Source organism: Girardinichthys multiradiatus, chromosome 8 (genome assembly GCF_021462225.1).
Source record: "Girardinichthys multiradiatus isolate DD_20200921_A chromosome 8, DD_fGirMul_XY1, whole genome shotgun sequence".
NCBI classification, from domain to species: Eukaryota; Metazoa; Chordata; class Actinopteri; order Cyprinodontiformes; family Goodeidae; genus Girardinichthys; species Girardinichthys multiradiatus.
Genome location: NC_061801.1, coordinates 41,408,622 through 41,430,881, shown reverse-complemented (window position 1 = coordinate 41,430,881; position 22,260 = coordinate 41,408,622). Strand labels below are relative to the sequence as shown.

General features: G+C 40.3%; 1 protein-coding gene across 1 annotated transcript; it reads right to left on the bottom strand.

Moving 5' to 3' along the window:
- Positions 1–1,074: 1,074 nt before the first annotated feature.
- On the bottom strand, positions 1,075–21,850 carry tbc1d13 (TBC1 domain family, member 13). The gene is made up of 12 exons (XM_047373250.1): positions 21,693–21,850; positions 10,397–10,470; positions 10,283–10,323; positions 9,306–9,367; positions 8,666–8,765; positions 7,768–7,850; positions 7,499–7,658; positions 6,463–6,673; positions 6,197–6,360; positions 5,236–5,396; positions 5,077–5,134; positions 1,075–3,842 (listed from the first exon to the last, which is right to left on the bottom strand). Exons 1-12 carry the CDS (start codon positions 21,713–21,715, stop codon positions 3,777–3,779), a joined length of 1,203 nt encoding a protein of 400 aa, XP_047229206.1. The 5' UTR covers positions 21,716–21,850; the 3' UTR covers positions 1,075–3,776.
- Positions 21,851–22,260: the final 410 nt, after the last annotated feature.

Genomic DNA, 22,260 nt, shown 5'->3' with positions numbered 1-22,260 from the left:
ATGTTTGATAACACGATTTCTGCTCTTTGGAGTCGGTGGTTACCTGGCATATCGAGAAATTCAAAAACGTCGGCAGCTGTTCTGGCCATTGTGAGGCTACCTGGCATGTATGATAAGATCTGCAGAGTGATCAACACTCAGACTGAGATGTTACGTGAGCTGAATCACAGACTGGATGTGATCTTTACACAGGATCGCAGGCAGGCCGGTCCGTTGTGGTGAAGAGAGAGCTGAGCTGAAAAGCAAAGCTCTCAATTTACCGGTCGGTCTACGTTCCTACCCTCACCTATGGCCATGAACTTTGGGTCATGACCGAAAGAACGAGATCCCGGATACAAGCAGCGGAAATGAGCTTCCTCCGTAGGGTGGCCGGGCACTCCCTTAGAGATAGGGTGAGGAGCTCGGAGTAGAACCGCTGCTCCTCCACATCGAGAGGAGCCAGTTGAGGTGGCTCGGGCATCTATACCGGATGCCTCCTGGACGCCTTCCTCAGGAGGTGTTCCAGGCACGTCCCACCAGGAGGAGGTCCAGGGGACGGCCCAGGACACGCTGGAGGGACTATGTCTCTCGGCTGGCCTGGGAACGCCTTGGGCTCCCCCTGGAGGAACTGGAGGAGGTGTCTGGAGAGAGGGACGTCTGGGCGTCTCTGCTGAGTCTGCTGCCCCCGCGACCCGGTCCTGGATGAAGCGGAAGACGACGAGTACGTTTGGTTTAATATTTTAAGCAATTAAATATCTTGCTTATTTTTAATGGTTATCTGACACAAAACCGTTAAATTCATATTTTGTTTTATAAATCTACTATTAATAAAACATGTCTCGGCACGTCTCTGAATCAGTTTTATCCTTGAGGATTTTCTCAGAAACTCACAACTGCAACATTTTTTTCTTGTTTTTTTCATCAATAAAGTACCTGAACCTGAAGATCAAATATTAAACAACTTTAAGGACTCATTGGATTAATCAGGAAACATTTTCTGTCTTTATTTTAATTCACATCTGGAAACATGTAAAAACAACTGGAGAACATTACAAAAAAAGTCGTTTGAACTTTACAAAATGTAAATCATGCAAATAAGAGACAAAAAGTTTTATTTAACAAACGCAGAAAGCCGTCAGGAGAGAAATAAATACTCAAACTGATAAAAGTCCTTCAAAATAAAAACGGTAAAATAATATTAGAAATACCTTCAGTATAGGACGCGGTGCATGCTGTAGCGCGACCTATCGCCCCGGGTTCGAGTCCCGACCCGGAGGCCTCTGCTGCATGTCTTCCCTCTCTCCTTCCCACTTCCTGTCTGCCGACTTTGACAAAATAATAAACATAAAGGCCACAAAACCAAATACCTTCAATGTGTCTGTTTTGGTCTGACTGTGGAACATTTTAATTAACCATGAGCAGAAAATCTGGCTCAGAGGGTTTTAATGATCGCTGCAGAAAGTTCTGATTGCAGCTCAGGTCCAACAGTAAATGGTTCTGTTTCCCCAACACAAAAAGCCATCATGAAGGAAAATGTTACACATTTCTTCATTTCTGCAACAAACAGGCAACAGTTCCTGCAAACGGTACCAGAAACAAACAGAACTGGAGTCATTTGTGTTTGGATCACAGCTGAATGACAGAACCAGCACTGATTCTGGTTTCCACATCTGTACAGTTCATTTGTTCTGATCCAAAAGGCTCTAATAACTTTAGATGTTCATCAGAAATTAACCGACATTCATTAAGAGGTTTTCCCAACATGACTTCAGTGGTTTTAGTTGACAGGATGAAGGTCAGGATGTCATCACTCTTCATCGGATCTAAAACTTGGTCCTACAGGGCCGACCGTCCAGAAACTCCAGGACAGAATCATCTCAGAGGTCCAGATGTTCATCATCTTTAAACCAGAACAGGCCGTTCTGGTTTAAAGATGATAAAGACTTCTGCTTAAGTGGAGCCATCTAGTGGCTAAGACTTAGATTGCACTTAAACCAACATGATCCTGCAGGTGTTCTGGAGAACCTGCAGCAGAACATGGAAAATATCCAGAATTCTGTAGGATCTGGCTCAGGAACATATCCGCTAATCGACTGTAAATGTCTCAAAGTGATGCATCATGTCTGAAGAGCTTTAGATGATCCTTCATGATGAGGTCGAGAGGAAATGAACCTGTTAAAGTTTCAGCTGAAAGTCTGATGATGCAGTTTAGTGTCAGAAAACAATAAAACCCTTGAAGTTACTGAGGAGGAGGAGCTTCGAGCTGAAAACAAACACTGACTTTTACTAATAAAATCACTTTGGCAAAAAGATGTTTGTTGCTTTGATTTTGTTTCAGGATTTAACAAAAATCATCTTAGGATTTAAAGCAATTTTAACGAGATCGGATCTTTTTAAACAGCCGATCCAAAACCAAACCCCCTCATTTCCTTCTAAGTTCATTCCCAAGATCCAGATGGTTCCTGTAAATCATTATAAGACCCTTAAACCCGGAGAACTTGTGACCCAGAGCAATTTACCTATGACTCCGGCTTCCTTTTCACCCAGTTTCAGTCCAGTACCGGTCCATTTCAAGAGAAATGTTTAAACTCAGACCTTAAATCATTTCAGAAAGAATCCTCTAAACTCCAAGCATGAAGGCAGCGATGTTGCCTCGACCCGGAGAAGACGGTTCACAGAGATCCACCATATTTAAAATGTTTTACAGTTTGGGTTCACAGGTTGTTCAGAACCACCTTATTAAAACCTAGTATAGCCAACAGTAGTCAGCACCACAACACGTAGCCACTTATTTTCTGACGTAAAACAAAAATAAACTCGACCTAAAGTAGACGTCAGTCCCAGATCCAAGTTGGAATGTTCTGATAGATGATGGAAAGCTTCTCCAGGAGGACGGGTTCTAGACATGACTTTCAAACACTGTTTACCTACTGGAGAACATCATCTTCTAGGTATGATTCTTCTAAAGATCAAAGTCTGGACTGAAACTGAGTGGAAAAGATTTCAGGAACGTCTGGATCACAGGAAGGAAAACAGGAAGTACTGAGAGGCAGGTTTAAAACTTTTGCACAATACTGCAGCAGATAAAACAGGCAAAGTTGTGCAGATGTTGGTCTGCACCGAGAACCGTCAACCTTCCATGGAAACTCAGGTTTAAGGCGAGGAACCAGGGCAGCGTGGAGCTCCATCACGTCTCATCAGATAATAAAACATTTCCTACTGAAGTCCAAACCAAGGAGAATGGTTCTGAAGAACTGTAGTTGACTGCTGAACCAGCAGTCCATTTAAATTCTGGTTAATTCAAGAACCAGATCACGACGTTCTCACTGCGATGTGACACCATGCTGAGGAGCTCTCTGTTGGATCACTGAAGAGAAGCTGAAGATAAAACACCAAACATGTGGAGATCATTGCTTCCTAGTTCTCAGGAACGCTGCTTCATAAACAGAAAAGGCCCGAATGTTTGACATTAAACATTAAAAGCAGATCTCAGATGTTCTGATCAAACATCAGATCTGCAGGTGTCCTCCTGACAATCCAGTCTGTAGTGTTGGATCATCTGGGGTTCCTTCTCCCCCAGATGATCAATAAAAGCATCATTTTCTGATCACTTCATGTGTCTGAAGGAAAAACGGCTGCGAGACGAGAAGGAGGAAGACCTGAGACGTCTCCTTCTCCCAGATGTTTCCTCCTAGGTTGAACCTGCATGTTCCCACAGAATAATCCAGGCTCTTCAGTGTCCGTCCATGAGAAATGTTTGGACTCCACCTACCACACATCAGCAGGAGGACATCTGGTTAGCAGTTCTCCTGCAGCTCTTTGGCCTTGGTCAGAATGGTGTGGACGTCTGAGATGGGATAATCCTGCAGGAAAACCAGGAAAACACATTTCAATGACATAAAACATGGTTTTTATTAAGGAAGTTCTGATTGTGGTCGGAAAACCCAAAAGTGTCCACCGAGATTCAATCATCTGACCCAAAGCTAGATGAGAGGATTACTTTGGGACGTTCAGGAACCACCAAGGACGAAGCTACTGGAACATCTCTGTCCACAGTGAGACCAGTTGAACATGAACATGGACTGAGAGTCTGCAGACCAGGACAGAACCTCCTACTGGAAAATCAGCACCTTCTCTACTTTACTTCACCTTCATCCATGCAGCTTCATCTCACTGAGACACAATGACTCTGGTTTAAATTCATACGAACAACAAATGAACTGAAAATAATAGAAACCCCTGCAGCTGAAGAACATGAGGAGAACATCCAGGGATGTTTCTCCACTGTCCTGTGAGTGGAAGATGTTCAGGTGGTCAGACCCAGTGAACCTGAGATGAACCTCTCCGGGCTGGAGAAAGGTTTGATGGACAGACGAGACAAAGACGGAGCAGCTTGGACTGAATGAGGAGAATGTTTGCCAGCACGGTGGTGGCAGCATCATGCTGTGGGGAGGCTGCACTGCCAGCTGGACCGCTGCGTTACAGAATAAAAATAACGAATGAGGACGAGGTTGAAACTCAGCAGCTATACAGTTCAAACTTTGACCCAGTTGGGTGTTCTAGCAGAACCATGAACCCAAACACACATCTGAACTGGTTCTGGAATGGTTAAACTGGCTAACATTAAGGTTCTTCCATAAACTGTGGACTTTAGTGAACGGTTGGGACATTTTATGAAAACAATTCATTTCAACTCATCTTTTCCATTAATTCTTCTGGTTCTTCGTTTTGAACAGAAAAGCCCGACCCGGACTGAGGTGGGAATCGTTGTGATCCGATAACGATTCAGAAACCTACGACGACATTAAGAAAAATCGAGTCCAATTCGACATTATGTTCACATCTGAAGCATCTTTTATGTCCGAACCCAAATCTGAGACCGGGTCTGCAAATCAGCCAGGTACTGGAAGGTGCTACAGGTCCAATAAGTCACCAGAATCAGTCCCACCACAACCACTGAATGCAGACATGAACCAACCAGCTTTGGGTCTTTTATGGGTTCTCTGTACTTTAAAGCTTCCTCAATTATTTTCATAAAAGCCCAGAAATGATCAGAACTGGATCGTTCCCGGTTTCTACTGACCCAGAAGAACCTACCTGCAGTAACCTCATGTTGGTGGTGAAATCTCCAGACAGTAAGTTGTCCCTGATGAGTCTGAACAGGAAGACAGAGGAGAAACGGGTCAGGATTCAGTGAAAATAACAGGACGGTACCAGACCTCTAGGAGAACTGGTATCAGAATCTGGAAGCCTCACATGAGCATGGCACAGCAGACCAGGAGCAGGAAGTGGAACCGGTCCTTGTCAGAGAACAGGGTGTCCCAGATCCGGATGACGTCCGGCAGGAGGAATTCCTGGGATAACAGCAGGGTGAGCCAGCGGAAGGTGAAGTACTGAGGCTTGATGTTCTGTTCTTCCTGCCGGGACACAAAAACCGACCCGTTATGGAAAACACGATTTAATACGGATCAAAGGAAGTTTTAGGAAAGAGAAACGGAGTGGATAAGATTCAACCGAGTCCCTGCAGAAGTTCTGCTTTGTGTCGGAGGAAAAAGATTCAAGTTTCCAGAACCGTCATTCCTTTTTTTTTTTTTTTTTTCATTTTAAGGATAAGCAGGAAAAGATGGACCGGTACCTATGCAGACCCGGAAAACCTTGAACAGAGGTCCAGTTTTTCCCTGACTGACATCCCAGCTGCTTGTTTTCAGAACCTCACTCCTTCAGTCATGATCCATATGATGAGGGTTGGAAAGCAGACAGAGCAGAACCTCTACGCCATCGTGGACCGGAACAACGTCCTCATTAATGCAGAGATGAAAATTCCTCCTTCCCATCCTGAAGGTTGGTGGACCCAGACGTGCTGCCTTCCAGAACATCTGGAACTCTGATCTTCGTTTATTTCTCCAAAGGTCCCGAGTTCTGATCCAGAACAACCTTCTCTGGTTCTGAAACCTCAATACTTAAAATGTTCCTCCAAACAGCAGGAATTACTAATGTTCCTGGTCTGAGTTTACCTTTAAACCCTGGAAGGAACCTGATGGAGTTTACAGGATAAAATGGATCCGGAAGCTGATCACTGTCCAACACCAGGTAGGACTGGTTCTGCTGACGGGTCAGCCTGAACGCCAGAGCGGAGCAGAGGAAAGACAGGCGGGAGCGGCTGAGCTCCTCCTGACATCTCCTCTCTATCCTGAAAAGAAACCCAGAGGGTTTTTACCAGCTTGAGGTGCAGCTCCAGGTCCTTCTCCTTCAGCATGGAGTAGACGCTCTCCATCTTACAGGTGATGCCGCACTGGGAGTCGTCGAGGCTCTTGATGAAGTTGTCCCGGTTCTCCGACATCAGGTTGGTGAAACAGAAGAATGTGTCGGCCTCGGCGTGCTCTGCAGGAAGGACCACAGCAAGATCAACATCACCAGAACCTCTACATGTCTGTTATCAGAACATTCATGAGTTTAAAGAGTTCAGATCCAGAACTTTCGGACCTTTCCATTGGCTGCTGGGGTCCGTGGCGAACGTGTAGTAAATGGGCCCGACGATCTCGTTCATTCCCTGGACGTAGGCGATCCCGGGGTTGAGTTTGGCGTAGATGAAGAGGATCCGCTCCACCACCTCCCAATGAGCTTCACTGCCGTTAGGAAGCACCTCGTACTCGTTAGATGGATACAGGTTCAGAGCTCTCCCAGGAGAGCTGACCTGGAACAAGCAAACGGGTTCAGATGGTCAGAAAACAGAACTATCTGGGTCTGAATCAGAAGATGGAGGTAAGACAAGAAATCTGACCGCCTGCAGTCGACCCGACTGAGAAACGGCTTCGGTTCAGTTAGAAGAAGAGCTGAGCAGAAACAGCTTCAACTAAAACTGGTCTCACTGCGGTGGGAATAATCACAATATATAGGAGCAGAACTCCTGATCCTGGTCCAGTCCTCGGTTCCCCCCAAATAATGTGAACCCGACCTTCCTGGGATCTTTCAAACCAGTCCTGAGGAAGAGTTCTCCTGGGTTTCTGAAGGACCTGCAGAGTTCTCTCACCTAAGAAGGTAAAACTTCTTACCTGACCCTAAGCATAAGGAATAAATTATAGATCAATAAGATTTATGGTTGAAAGGAATAAATACAAAAATACAGAAAATAAAAACAGCTTCAAATGAAACACTTTTTACTTTTAATAAAATTTAGTTTCAATTATTTCTCTCCGGTTTCTCTGTATCTGCTCTATTTTACATTTTATTCATAAATTAATCTGAATATGAACAAAAAAAAAAATAATCTATTTAAGTGAATAAAGTTTTATTTAAAATAAAAGTAATAAACAATCAGCTACAAATAAACTTTAATCTCTAATCTTTTTATTTATTTTGTTAAATATGTATTTTATTATTATTAATTAATTATTTTTATTATTATCAGTGGAAATAATCCAGATCAGATTAAACATCCTAAATAAATTTCATTCTGATTTACAGAACAGCGCCCTCTACTGGACCAGCATCTGACCTACAGGAACATCAACACACTCACGTTTGTGACCCCGCTGCGGTTCCGATTGACCGTTTGGGCTTTCAGAGTGGTCTGCTCCACCCGTCGACGCAGCGTCTCGTAGTCGTTCTGAGGGTCCAGGATCAGCTGGCAGGGATACTCCGTGGGCCGCTGGAAGAACGCCATGTCGGGATACAGCCGCCTGGAAAACCAGCAAACCCGGATCCGTTCAGCGATTCCTTAAACTCAAGTTAGAACTTTTCTTCTCTGTCAGATGTTCGAGAGAACCAGCGTCTGGACGAAGATCTCACCTCACATCCTTATCGATCTGCAGCAAGATCTCGTTGTCTTTGAAGTAGTTGTTCCACCTGCTGTCTGGGTTTGGATTCAGAGGCTGAAAGACAAACAGTTATTATCCTCCTGGTTCTGAAAACTCTGTTTGGGCCTTTCTACCAAAACAGACCCAGAATCCTGGTTTCAGAATAACTCCAGAAACTTAAAGCAGAAACGTTTCAATCAGAACCAGAAATATCCGTCTGCAGTTGGAGCAGGGATGGTTCCATCCGCATCATAAAAGCTCAAACGGAGCCGGTCAGAACAGAGCTGGTCCGAACAGAGCTGATAACAGAGTTCAGTTCTGTAACTTCGTGCAACAGGAAAAGTGCCAGCAGTGGCTGGGAAGGACTCAGCAGAACCTCCAGCAAACATCCAGAGCTACAGAGTCTGAGGAACGGGTTTAAGCAGCCCAGATATCAGAGTTTCTGACCCGTTTAACAATACAGATTATGAAAAGTACCGAGTGATGCTTTAATAATCCTCTGTTGCTGTTAATGGTTCCAGCTGCTTCTCCAACCCAGTTCAGACCCAACATTCACTCAACGGATAATATTAAAGCACCTGTAGTACTGCCCGGTCCAGCTTTAAGCACGACTGTTCCCACCAGGAACCAAACTTAAAACCCAATCCCAGAACCTTGACACCTGCTGAGCAGCTCTGATGTTCACTGGAGCTTCATTCTTCTCCAGACTGAGGTTCCTCAGAGTCACTGAGCTCTAATCTGTTACCGTCAGTCAGCAGTCCAGTAAAACCGACTGTGGTCGATACATGGTTGCATGGATCCATTTTATACCAACACAGTCCATTCATATGAACAGAACCAGGCCCATTTAAACCTAGACCCAGCTGCATCTCATCAGTGCTGTGACTTACATGGTCCTCCAACGTTACATCTGCTCTGGACAGGCCCAGGTTGGCCTTGGCGATGCCGGGCTGGATGATCATTTCTCTGAGGAACTGAGAGTAGACGTCCCTACAGAGAGACATGGAGACAGTCAGAGGAAGAAGGAAACACACCGAGCTTTTATTTGGACCTTTGGTGCTTCCTGTTCGATAGAGAGGGAGGTTCATCTTCAGCAGATAAACCGGATCTCAGAACCTGAGAGAATTATCATTTATCAGCTTTATGCCAGGATGAGTAAAACAAGCAGCCAAAGTCCAAACTGTGAAAGAGCCTCAGAACACCTGGAGAACTGTAGATCCAGACCACTTGGGAAGACTACAGGAACGTCTGGCTGCCTGGGAAACAGTCAGGATTATTTATGGACGGGTTTCAACTGAACCTTCCTTGGTTCCGTCTTGTTTCATTCAAACAGAACATGAAGGCTGGACCAGAAGCTCTCACACTGAAAGAACCAATGAAAACGTTTTTCTGTTTCCAGGAGGCCAACAGCGTTAAGCCACGCCCCCTACTGGCAACTGGTGATGGTGAGAGACGGATCGGGTCGGACTTTCTGAAGAGAACCAGCCTGAAGGTCCAACCTGTCTGCTCTGGGTCGGTTGCTTCTCTTACCTTTGCTTTTTGAGGAAAGACTCCCATAATGTTTGATCGACCGGCAGGTAGTTGAGCAGAATCTGAAAGACGAGAAATGGGCCGGGTCAGGACCACAGGTAATACTTTCCAACAGGTTTTAGAAGAAAGTGCATCAACTTGATGTAACGCCGTGTTTGTCATGTATGCAACATGAAGTTAAATGTATGACCCGTCTGTTACTGACGAAAGGAGCTGCAAAGAAAAAAGTCAAGAACGGGTCAAGGGTTCTGTTAGGGGTATACAGGTCAGCTGTCAGCCACAACATTATGACCACAAGTTTAATACATTCACCATTAACCACCAAATCCTCCATGATCTATCTCCTCCTGGTCTCTTTTGGACCTCTCAAGACCTGCTTTGGTTCCTGGATCCAAGCTGTAAACTGCAGGTCCATTTCGTTCTAAAAGGAGGCGGTATCTCCACGGATTGGACTCGTTTGTTCAGAAACTCCCACAGAGATCAGGAGAGTCTGAACACTTTAAACGAATTGTTGTGTCCCTCAGAACATTCTGGAACCACCTCAGCAGACTGGGACAGAACTTTATCCTGCTGGGAGAGGCCACTGCCATCAGGCAGAACTGGTACTGTGCAGCTAGAACAAACTGAGCTGCTCTGTTCTGACAGCTTTCCATCAGAACCAGCAGGAGCCTTCTTAGCAGCTCTTCTATTGGATCAGAGGGTTCTTTGTTTGAAGCACCAGCTCCCTGCAGACTAGGACATCCAACAGAACCAGAACAGTTAGATCCTCATCCAATCCTCAAGCTAATCGTCTTTCCTGCCCCGAGGACGAAAGGTCCTGTTGGTGGTCATTATGTTCTGGCTGACTGGTTTAGCACAGCATCCGTTTAAATCCTATTTATTTTGTGTGAGATTCACAGAATAAATAATGTCTGAAGTCCAGTAAGAATCGGTGTCGTTTGGTCCAAAGCTGTGACCTCCAGCTGACAGAACCTTACCTTCCAGCACAGCGAGCGGATTCCTTCTTCGTGAGGGATTCCTGCATTACAGAAAAACTGAGTCAGATAAAAACAATCAGAGCTGAGTTTAAAATGAGTGGAGGAGAAGTTTACCGCTGAAGCTCAGCTCCCTGAGGGTCGTCAGGTTGATGTTCTCCTCCCCCAACGCTGATTTAAACTCCTGGATTCTGAAGAAAGGACGAGATACTTGGCATCAGACAGGTTAAATCACAGACTGTTACTGGATCAGAACCAGCTGAGTTCTCCCTGGCTGATGACTGAGCCCAGCAGCAGGACATGACGGTGTTCTTCTACATCAGAACCAGTGAGGTCTGCCCAGGAAGAGTGAATGGATCAACACATGTGGCTGATATGATGGGAAACACAACAAAGAACCGAGCAACACGGAGGTTGTTTATGGAAACTAAATGCAGAAGATCTTAGAACCACCCTGAAAGATCTTAGAACATCCTGAAAGATCTAAGAACCATCCCGAAAGATCTTAGAACCATCCTGAAAGATCTAAGAACCATCCCGAAAGATCTTAGAACCATCCTGAAAGATCTTAGAACCATCCTGAAAGATCTTAGAGAAAGATCTTAGAACCATTCTGAAAGATCTTAGAACCATCCTGAAAAATCTTAGAACCATCCTAAAAGATCTAACAACCATCCTAAAAGATCTAAGAACCATTTTGAAAGATCTTAGAACCATCTTGAAAGATCTTAGAACCATCCTCAAAGATCTAAGAACCATCCCGAAAGATCTTAGAACCATCCTGAAAAATCTTAGAACCATTCTAAAAGATCTAACAACCATCCTGAAAGATCTAAGAACCATTTTGAAAGATCTTAGAACCATCTTGAAAGATCTTAGAACCATCCTCAAAGATCTAAGAACCATCCCGAAAGATCTTAGAACCATCCTGAAAGATCTTAGAACCATCCTGAAAGATCTTAGAGAAAGATCTTAGAACCATCCTGAAAAATCTTAGAACCATCCTAAAAGATCTAACAACCATCCTGAAAGATCTTAGAACCATCTTGAAAGATCTTAGAACCATCCTGAAACATCTAAGAACCATCCTGGAAGATCTAAGAACCATCCTGAAAGATCTAAGAACCATTTTGAAAGATCTTAGAACCATCTTGAAAGATCTTAGAACCATCCTGAAACATCTAAGAACCATCCTGAAAGATCTAAGAACCATCCTGAAAGATCTTAGAACCATTCTGAAAGATCTAAGAACCATTTTGAAAGATCTTAGACAATCTTGAAAGATCTTAGAACCATCCTGAAAGATCTTAGAAGCATCTTGAAAGATCTTAGAACCATCCTGAAAGATCTTAGAACCATCCTGAAACATCTAAGAACCATTCTGAAAGATCTAAGAACCATCCTGAAAGATCTTAGAACCATCCTGAAAGATCTTAGAACCATCCTGAAACATCTAAGAACCATTCTGAAACATCTAAGAACCATTCTGAAAGATCTTAGAACCATCTTGAAAGATCTTAGAACCATCCTGAAACATCTAAGAACCATCCTGAAAGATCTTAGAACCATCTTGAAAGATCTTAGAACCATCCTGAAAGATCTTAGAACCATCCTGAAACATCTAAGAACCATTCTGAAACATCTAAGAACCATTCTGAAAGATCTAAGAACCATTCTGAAAGATCTAAGAACCATTCTGAAAGATCTAAGAACCATCTTGAAAGATCTTAGAAACATCCTGAAAAATCTTAGAACCATCCTGAAAGATCTAAGAACCATCCTGAAAGATCTTAGAACCATTCTGAAATATCTAAGAACCATTCTGAAAGATATTAGAACCATCTTGAAAGATCTTAGAACCATCCTGAAAGATCTTAGAACCATCCTGAAAGATCTTAGAACCATTCTGAAAGATCTAAGAACCATTCTGAAAGATCTTAGAACCATCCTGAAAGATCTAAGAACCTAAGAACCATCCTGAAAGATCTAAGAACCATTCTGAAAGATCTAAGAACCATCCTGAAAGATCTTAGAACCATCCTGAAAGATCTTAGAGAAAGATCTTAGAACCATCCTGAAAAATCTTAGAACCATCCTAAAAGATCTAACAACCATCCTGAAAGATCTTAGAACCATCTTGAAAGATCTTAGAACCATCCTGAAAGATCTTAGAACCATCTTGAAAGATCTTAGAACCATCCTGAAACATCTAAGAACCATCCTGGAAGATCTAAGAACCATCCTGAAAGATCTAAGAACCATTTTGAAAGATCTTAGAACCATCTTGAAAGATCTAAGAACCATTCTGAAAGATCTTAGAACCAACTTGAAAGATCTTAGAACCATCCTGAAAGATCTTAGGACCATCCTGAAAGATCTTAGAACCATATTGAAAGATCTTAGAATCATCCTGAAAGATCTAAGAACCATTCTGAAAGATCTTAGAACCATTCTGAAAGATCTAAGAACCATTCTGAAAGATCTTAGAACCATTTTGAAAGATCTTAGAACCATCCTGAAACATCTAAGAACCATCTTGAAAGATCTTAGAACCATCCTGAAAGATCTTAGAACCATCCTGAAAGATCTTAGAACCATCCTGAAAGATCTTAGAACCATCCTGAAAGATCTTAGAACCATCTTGAAAGATCTTAGAATCTTCCTGAAAGATCTAAGAACCACCCAGAAAGATCTTAGAACCATCCTGAAACATCTAAGAACCATTCTGAAAGATCTAAGAACCATCCTGAAAGATCTTAGAACCATTCTGAAAGATCTAAGAACCATTCTGAAAGATCTTAGAACCATCCTGAAAGATCTTAGAACCATCCTGAAAGATATTAGAACCATTCTGAAAGATCTTAGAACCATCCTGAAACATCTTAGAACCATCCTGAAAGATCTTAGAACCATCCTGAAAGATCTAAGAACCATCCTGAAAGATCTAAGAACCATCCTGAAAGATCTTAGAACCATCTTGAAAGATCTTAGAACCATCCTGAAAGATCTTAGAACCATCCTGAAACATCTAAGAACCATTCTGAAACATCTAAGAACCATTCTGAAAGATCTAAGAACCATTCTGAAAGATCTAAGAACCATTCTGAAAGATCTAAGAACCATCTTGAAAGATCTTAGAAACATCCTGAAAAATCTTAGAACCATCCTGAAAGATCTAAGAACCATCCTGAAAGATCTTAGAACCATTCTGAAATATCTAAGAACCATTCTGAAAGATATTAGAACCATCTTGAAAGATCTTAGAACCATCCTGAAAGATCTTAGAACCATCCTGAAAGATCTTAGAACCATTCTGAAAGATCTAAGAACCATTCTGAAAGATCTTAGAACCATCCTGAAAGATCTAAGAACCTAAGAACCATCCTGAAAGATCTAAGAACCATTCTGAAAGATCTAAGAACCATCCTGAAAGATCTTAGAACCATCCTGAAAGATCTTAGAGAAAGATCTTAGAACCATCCTGAAAAATCTTAGAACCATCCTAAAAGATCTAACAACCATCCTGAAAGATCTTAGAACCATCTTGAAAGATCTTAGAACCATCCTGAAAGATATTAGAACCATTCTGAAAGATCTTAGAACCATCCTGAAACATCTTAGAACCATCCTGAAAGATCTTAGAACCATCCTGAAAGATCTAAGAACCATCCTGAAACATCTAAGAACCATCCTGAAAGATCTTAGAACCATCTTGAAAGATCTTAGAACCATCCTGAAAGATCTTAGAACCATCCTGAAACATCTAAGAACCATTCTGAAACATCTAAGAACCATTCTGAAAGATCTAAGAACCATTCTGAAAGATCTAAGAACCATTCTGAAAGATCTAAGAACCATCTTGAAAGATCTTAGAAACATCCTGAAAAATCTTAGAACCATCCTGAAAGATCTAAGAACCATCCTGAAAGATCTTAGAACCATTCTGAAAGATCTAAGAACCATCCTGAAAAATCTTAGAACCATCCTGAAAGATCTAAGAACCATCCTGAAAGATCTAAGAACCATTCTGAAAGATCTAAGAACCATCCTGAAAGATCTTAGAACCATTCTGAAAGATCTAAGAACCATCCTGAAAGATCTAAGAACCTAAGAACCATCCTGAAAGATCTAAGAACCTAAGAACCATCCTGAAAGATCTTAGAACCATCCTGAAAGATCTTAGAACCATCTTGAAAGATCTTAGGACCATCCTGAAATATCTAAGAACCATTCTGAAAGATCTAAGAACCATCCTGAAAGATCTTAGAACCATTCTGAAAGATCTAAGAACCATTCTGAAAGATCTAAGAACCATTCTGAAAGATCTTAGAACCATCTTGAAAGATCTTAGAACCATCCTGAAAGATCTAAGAACCATCCTGAAAGATCTAAGAACCATCCTGAAAGATCTAAGAACCATTCTGAAAGATCTAAGAACCATCCTGAAAGATCTTAGAACCATTCTGAAAGATCTAAGAATATCCTGAAAGATCTTAGAACCATCTTGAAAGATCTTAGAACCATCCTGAAACATCTAAGAACCATCCTGGAAGATCTAAGAACCATCCTGAAAGATCTAAGAACCATTTTGAAAGATCTTAGAACCATCTTGAAAGATCTTAGAACCATCCTGAAACATCTAAGAACCATCCTGAAAGATCTAAGAACCATCCTGAAAGATCTTAGAACCATTCTGAAAGATCTAAGAACCATTTTGAAAGATCTTAGACAATCTTGAAAGATCTTAGAACCATCCTGAAAGATCTTAGAACCATCCTGAAACATCTAAGAACCATTCTGAAACATCTAAGAACCATTCTGAAACATCTAAGAACCATTCTGAAAGATCTTAGAACCATCTTGAAAGATCTTAGAACCATCCTGAAACATCTAAGAACCATCCTGAAAGATCTTAGAACCATCTTGAAAGATCTTAGAACCATCCTGAAAGATCTTAGAACCATCCTGAAACATCTAAGAACCATTCTGAAACATCTAAGAACCATTCTGAAAGATCTAAGAACCATTCTGAAAGATCTAAGAACCATTCTGAAAGATCTAAGAACCATCTTGAAAGATCTTAGAAACATCCTGAAAAATCTTAGAACCATCCTGAAAGATCTAAGAACCATCCTGAAAGATCTTAGAACCATTCTGAAATATCTAAGAACCATTCTGAAAGATATTAGAACCATCTTGAAAGATCTTAGAACCATCCTGAAAGATCTTAGAACCATCCTGAAAGATCTTAGAACCATTCTGAAAGATCTAAGAACCATTCTGAAAGATCTTAGAACCATCCTGAAAGATCTAAGAACCTAAGAACCATCCTGAAAGATCTAAGAACCATTCTGAAAGATCTAAGAACCATCCTGAAAGATCTTAGAACCATTCTGAAAGATCTAAGAACCATCCTGAAAGATCTAAGAACCTAAGAACCATCCTGAAAGATCTAAGAACCTAAGAACCATCCTGAAAGATCTTAGAACCATCCTGAAAGATCTTAGAACCATCTTGAAAGATCTTAGAACCATTCTGAAAGATCTAAGAACCATTCTGAAAGATCTAAGAACCATTCTGAAAGATCTTAGAACCATCTTGAAAGATCTTAGAACCATCCTGAAAGATCTAAGAACCATCCTGAAAGATCTAAGAACCATCCTGAAAGATCTAAGAACCATTCTGAAAGATCTAAGAACCATCCTGAAAGATCTTAGAACCATTCTGAAAGATCTAAGAACCATCCTGAAAGATCTTAGAACCATCTTGAAAGATCTTAGAACCATCCTGAAACATCTAAGAACCATCCTGGAAGATCTAAGAACCATCCTGAAAGATCTAAGAACCATTTTGAAAGATCTTAGAACCATCTTGAAAGATCTTAGAACCATCCTGAAACATCTAAGAACCATCCTGAAAGATCTAAGAACCATCCTGAAAGATCTTAGAACCATTCTGAAAGATCTAAGAACCATTTTGAAAGATCTTAGACAATCTTGAAAGATCTTAGAACCATCCTGAAAGATCTTAGAAGCATCTTGAAAGATCTTAGAACCATCCTGAAAGATCTTAGAACCATCCTGAAACATCTAAGAACCATTCTGAAAGATCTAAGAACCATCCTGAAAGATCTTAGAACCATCCTGAAAGATCTTAGAACCATCCTGAAACATCTAAGAACCATTCTGAAACATCTAAGAACCATTCTGAAAGATCTTAGAACCATCTTGAAAGATCTTAGAACCATCCTGAAACATCTAAGAACCATCCTGAAAGATCTTAGAACCATCTTGAAAGATCTTAGAACCATCCTGAAAGATCTTAGAACCATCCTGAAAGATCTTAGAACCATTCTGAAACATCTAAGAACCATTCTGAAAGATCTAAGAACCATTCTGAAAGATCTAAGAACCATTCTGAAAGATCTAAGAACCATCTTGAAAGATCTTAGAAACATCCTGAAAAATCTTAGAACCATCCTGAAAGATCTAAGAACCATCCTGAAAGATCTTAGAACCATTCTGAAATATCTAAGAACCATTCTGAAAGATATTAGAACCATCTTGAAAGATCTTAGAACCATCCTGAAAGATCTTAGAACCATCCTGAAAGATCTTAGAACCATTCTGAAAGATCTAAGAACCATTCTGAAAGATCTTAGAACCATCCTGAAAGATCTAAGAACCTAAGAACCATCCTGAAAGATCTAAGAACCATTCTGAAAGATCTAAGAACCATCCTGAAAGATCTTAGAACCATCCTGAAAGATCTTAGAGAAAGATCTTAGAACCATCCTGAAAAATCTTAGAACCATCCTAAAAGATCTAACAACCATCCTGAAAGATCTTAGAACCATCTTGAAAGATCTTAGAACCATCCTGAAAGATCTTAGAACCATCTTGAAAGATCTTAGAACCATCCTGAAACATCTAAGAACCATCCTGGAAGATCTAAGAACCATCCTGAAAGATCTAAGAACCATTTTGAAAGATCTTAGAACCATCTTGAAAGATCTAAGAACCATTCTGAAAGATCTTAGAACCAACTTGAAAGATCTTAGAACCATCCTGAAAGATCTTAGGACCATCCTGAAAGATCTTAGAACCATATTGAAAGATCTTAGAATCATCCTGAAAGATCTAAGAACCATTCTGAAAGATCTTAGAACCATTCTGAAAGATCTAAGAACCATTCTGAAAGATCTTAGAACCATTTTGAAAGATCTCAGAACCATCCTGAAACATCTAAGAACCATCTTGAAAGATCTTAGAACCATCCTGAAAGATCTTAGAACCATCCTGAAAAATCTTAGAACCATCCTGAAAGATCTTAGAACCATCCTGAAAGATCTTAGAACCATCTTGAAAGATCTTAGAATCTTCCTGAAAGATCTAAGAACCACCCAGAAAGATCTTAGAACCATCCTGAAACATCTAAGAACCATTCTGAAAGATCTAAGAACCATCCTGAAAGATCTTAGAACCATTCTGAAAGATCTAAGAACCATTCTGAAAGATCTTAGAACCATCCTGAAAGATCTTAGAACCATTCTGAAAGATCTAAGAACCATTCTGAAAGATCTTAGAACCATCCTGAAAGATCTAAGAACCATTCTGAAAGATCTTAGAACCATCTTGAAAGATCTTAGAACCATCCTGAAAGATCTTAGAACCATCTTGAAAGATCTTAGGACCATCCTGAAATATCTAAGAACCATTCTGAAAGATCTAAGAACCATCCTGAAAGATCTTAGAACCATTATGAAAGATCTAAGAACCATTCTGAAAGATCTAAGAACCATTCTGAAAGATCTTAGAACCATCTTGAAAGATCTTAGAACCATCTTGAAAGATCTTAGAACCATCCTGAAAGATCTTAGAACCATCTTGAAAGATCTTAGAACCATCCTGAAACATCTAAGAACCATTCTGAAAGATCTAAGAACCATCCTGAAAGATCTAAGAACCATCCTGAAAGATCTTAGAACCATTCTGAAAGATCTAAGAACCATCCTGAAAGATCTAACAACCTAAGAACCATCCTGAAAGATCTAAGAACCATTCTGAAAGATCTAAGAACCATCCTGAAAGATCTTAGAACCATCCTTAAAAATCTTAGAACCATTCTGAAAGATCTAAGAACCATTCTAAAAGATCTAAGAACCATCCTGAAATATCTTAGAACCATCCTGAAAGATCTTAGACTCATTCTAAAAGATCTAAGAACCATCCTGAAAGATCTAAGAACCATTCTGAAAGATCTAAGAACCATCCTGAAAGATCTTAGAATCATTCTGAAAGATCTAAGAACCATTCTGAAAGATCTAAGAACCATTCTGAAAGATCTAAAAACCATCCTGAAAGATCTTAGAACCATCCTGAAATATCTTAGAACCATCCTGAAAGATCTTAGACTCATTCTAAAAGATCTAAGAACCATCCTGAAAGATCTTAGAACCATTCTGAAAGATCTAAGAACCATCCTGAAAGATCTTAGAACCATTCTGAAAGATCTAAGAACCATTCTGAAAGATCTAAGAACCATTCTGAAAGATCTAAAAACCATCCTGAAAGATCTTAGAACCATTCTGAAAGATCTAAGAACCATTCTGAAAGATCTAAAAACCATCCTGAAAGATCTAAGAACCATCCTGAAAGATCTTAGAACCATCCTGAAACATCTAAGAACCATCTTGAAAGATCTTAGAACCATCCTGAAAGATCTTAGAACCATCCTGAAAGATCTTAGAACCATCCTGAAAGATCTTAGAACCATCCTGAAAGATCTTAGAACCATCTTGAAAGATCTTAGAATCTTCCTGAAAGATCTAAGAACCACCCAGAAAGATCTTAGAACCATCCTGAAACATCTAAGAACCATTCTGAAAGATCTAAGAACCATCCTGAAAGATCTTAGAACCATTCTGAAAGATCTAAGAACCATTCTGAAAGATCTTAGAACCATCCTGAAAGATCTTAGAACCATCCTGAAAGATATTAGAACCATTCTGAAAGATCTAAGAACCATCCTGAAAGATCTAAGAACCATCCTGAAAGATCTTAGAACCATCCTGAAAGATCTAAGAACCATCCTGAAAGATCTAAGAACCATTTTGAAAGATCTTAGAACCATCTTGAAAGATCTTAGAACCATCCTGAAACTTCTAAGAACCATTCTGAAAGATCTAAGAACCATCCTGAAAGATCTAAGAACCATCCTGAAAGATCTAAGAACCATTCTGAAAGATCTAAGAACCATCCTGAAAGATCTTAGAACCATTCTGAAAGATCTAAGAACCATCCTGAAAGATCTAAGAACCTAAGAACCATCCTGAAAGATCTAAGAACCTAAGAACCATCCTGAAAGATCTTAGAACCATCCTGAAAGATCTTAGAACCATCTTGAAAGATCTTAGGACCATCCTGAAATATCTAAGAACCATTCTGAAAGATCTAAGAACCATCCTGAAAGATCTTAGAACCATTCTGAAAGATCTAAGAACCATTCTGAAAGATCTAAGAACCATTCTGAAAGATCTTAGAACCATCTTGAAAGATCTTAGAACCATCCTGAAAGATCTTAGAACCATCTTGAAAGATCTTAGAACCATCCTGAAACATCTAAGAACCATCCTGAAAGATCTAAGAACCATCCTGAAAGATCTAAGAACCATTCTGAAAGATCTAAGAACCATCCTGAAAGATCTTAGAACCATTCTGAAAGATCTAAGAACCATCCTGAAAGATCTAAGAACCTAAGAACCATCCTGAAAGATCTAAGAACCTAAGAACTATCCTGAAAGATCTTAGAACCATCCTGAAAGATCTTAAAACCATCTTGAAAGATCTTAGGACCATCCTGAAATATCTAAGAACCATTCTGAAAGATCTAAGAACCATCCTGAAAGATCTTAGAACCATTATGAAAGATCTAAGAACCATTCTGAAAGATCTAAGAACCATTCTGAAAGATCTTAGAACCATCTTGAAAGCTCTTAGAACCATCCTGAAAGATCTTAGAACCATCTTGAAAGATCTTAGAACCATCCTGAAACATCTAAGAACCATTCTGAAAGATCTAAGAACCATCCTGAAAGATCTAAGAACCATCCTGAAAGATCTTAGAACCATTCTGAAAGATCTAAGAACCATCCTGAAAGATCTAACAACCTAAGAACCATCCTGAAAGATCTAAGAACCATTCTGAAAGATCTAAGAACCATCCTGAAAGATCTTAGAACCATCCTTAAAAATCTTAGAACCATTCTGAAAGATCTAAGAACCATTCTAAAAGATCTAAGAACCATCCTGAAATATCTTAGAACCATCCTGAAAGATCTTAGACTCATTCTAAAAGATCTAAGAACCATCCTGAAAGATCTAAGAACCATTCTGAAAGATCTAAGAACCATCCTGAAAGATCTTAGAACCATTCTGAAAGATCTAAGAACCATTCTGAAAGATCTAAGAACCATTCTGAAAGATCTAAAAACCATCCTGAAAGATCTTAGAACCATCCTGAAATATCTTAGAACCATCCTGAAAGATCTTAGACTCATTCTAAAAGATCTAAGAACCATCCTGAAAGATCTTAGAACCATTCTGAAAGATCTAAGAACCATCCTGAAAGATCTTAGAACCATTCTGAAAGATCTAAGAACCATTCTGAAAGATCTAAGAACCATTCTGAAAGATCTAAAAACCATCCTGAAAGATCTTAGAACCATTCTGAAAGATCTAAGAACCATTCTGAAAGATCTAAAAACCATCCTGAAAGATCTAAGAACCATCCTGAAAGATCTAAGAACCATTCTGAAAGATCTAAGAACCATCCTGAAATATCTTAGAACCATCCTGAAAGATCTAAGAACCATCCTGAAAGATCTAAGAACCATTCTGAAAGATCTAAGAACCATCCTGAAAGATCTAAGAACCATCCTGAAAGATCTTAAAACCATTCTGTAATCAGAAGACATGAAGCAGGGAGCAGCTTCAAGTCATATTAAAGTGTTACAGACCATGAGCTGAACACATGAGCATCGTTCTGGGTCAACCTCATTTAATGCTCTGCCAGCAGCAGCTTATCTGCAGACTAGTGTCTGTCAGAATCCAGCTGTCAGCAGCTGGATCGGGTCAGCTGATCTGCTAACAGGGAGCTAATGTGGCTAATCACACAGCTAACTGTGTCGACCAGTAGAAACTCAGAAACATTATCTATGGCTTAACATTAGACAGAAACCGTCATAAACTCTGTTGTATTACAGAGTGATTAGATTTAATAACTGTATCTTAAACGTGAAGTCAGCCTTTGTTTGGTTTGCGCAGCTGTTAGCTTTAGCTAACAGATTTTTATGCGGTTTAAATGAGCTTTTTTCTTTGTTCGCTTTGAAACCCGCCTGAAGAGCAGAACTCACCTGTTCTTGTAGGCAGTAGACATGTCTGGGCAGATAAATCTGTATTCCTTTTCACCTTTTTTCCAAAAAACGGGAATGAATTATTGGACAGAAGGAGGTGAGCCTGCTGGAACTTCCGCCTTCACAGCCAGCAGGCGGCACTAAAAACTACGGAGGGCGGTGAGGGCCAAACAGAAATGATGGTGCATGACGTCATACACAACTTGGAAAGCAAAACAAATGATGTTTCAGGATTTGTTTTTGCAGAAATCTCTGGGCATATTATCTCACCTGCAGTAATTTATTTTCCGTTTCTAACAAAGGTTCAACAGCTAGATGGCGTGATATATTTGGTACCGAACTATGTGACAAATTTAATAAGACACATGAAGACAGAAGTGAAAATGAACTGTTTATTGTAGCAATGATTGCCCTGTTTCTACAGCTGGGAGCCATATTGGATTTTGATGTCATGGTTGGTGCACAACCTCGCTAGTTGGATTTCTGATTTCAGAGGAAGCTGGAGTTGATTCAGACAAGAAACTCAATGAGATGAAAACTAAAATGAGAATATTATACTGCCATCTAG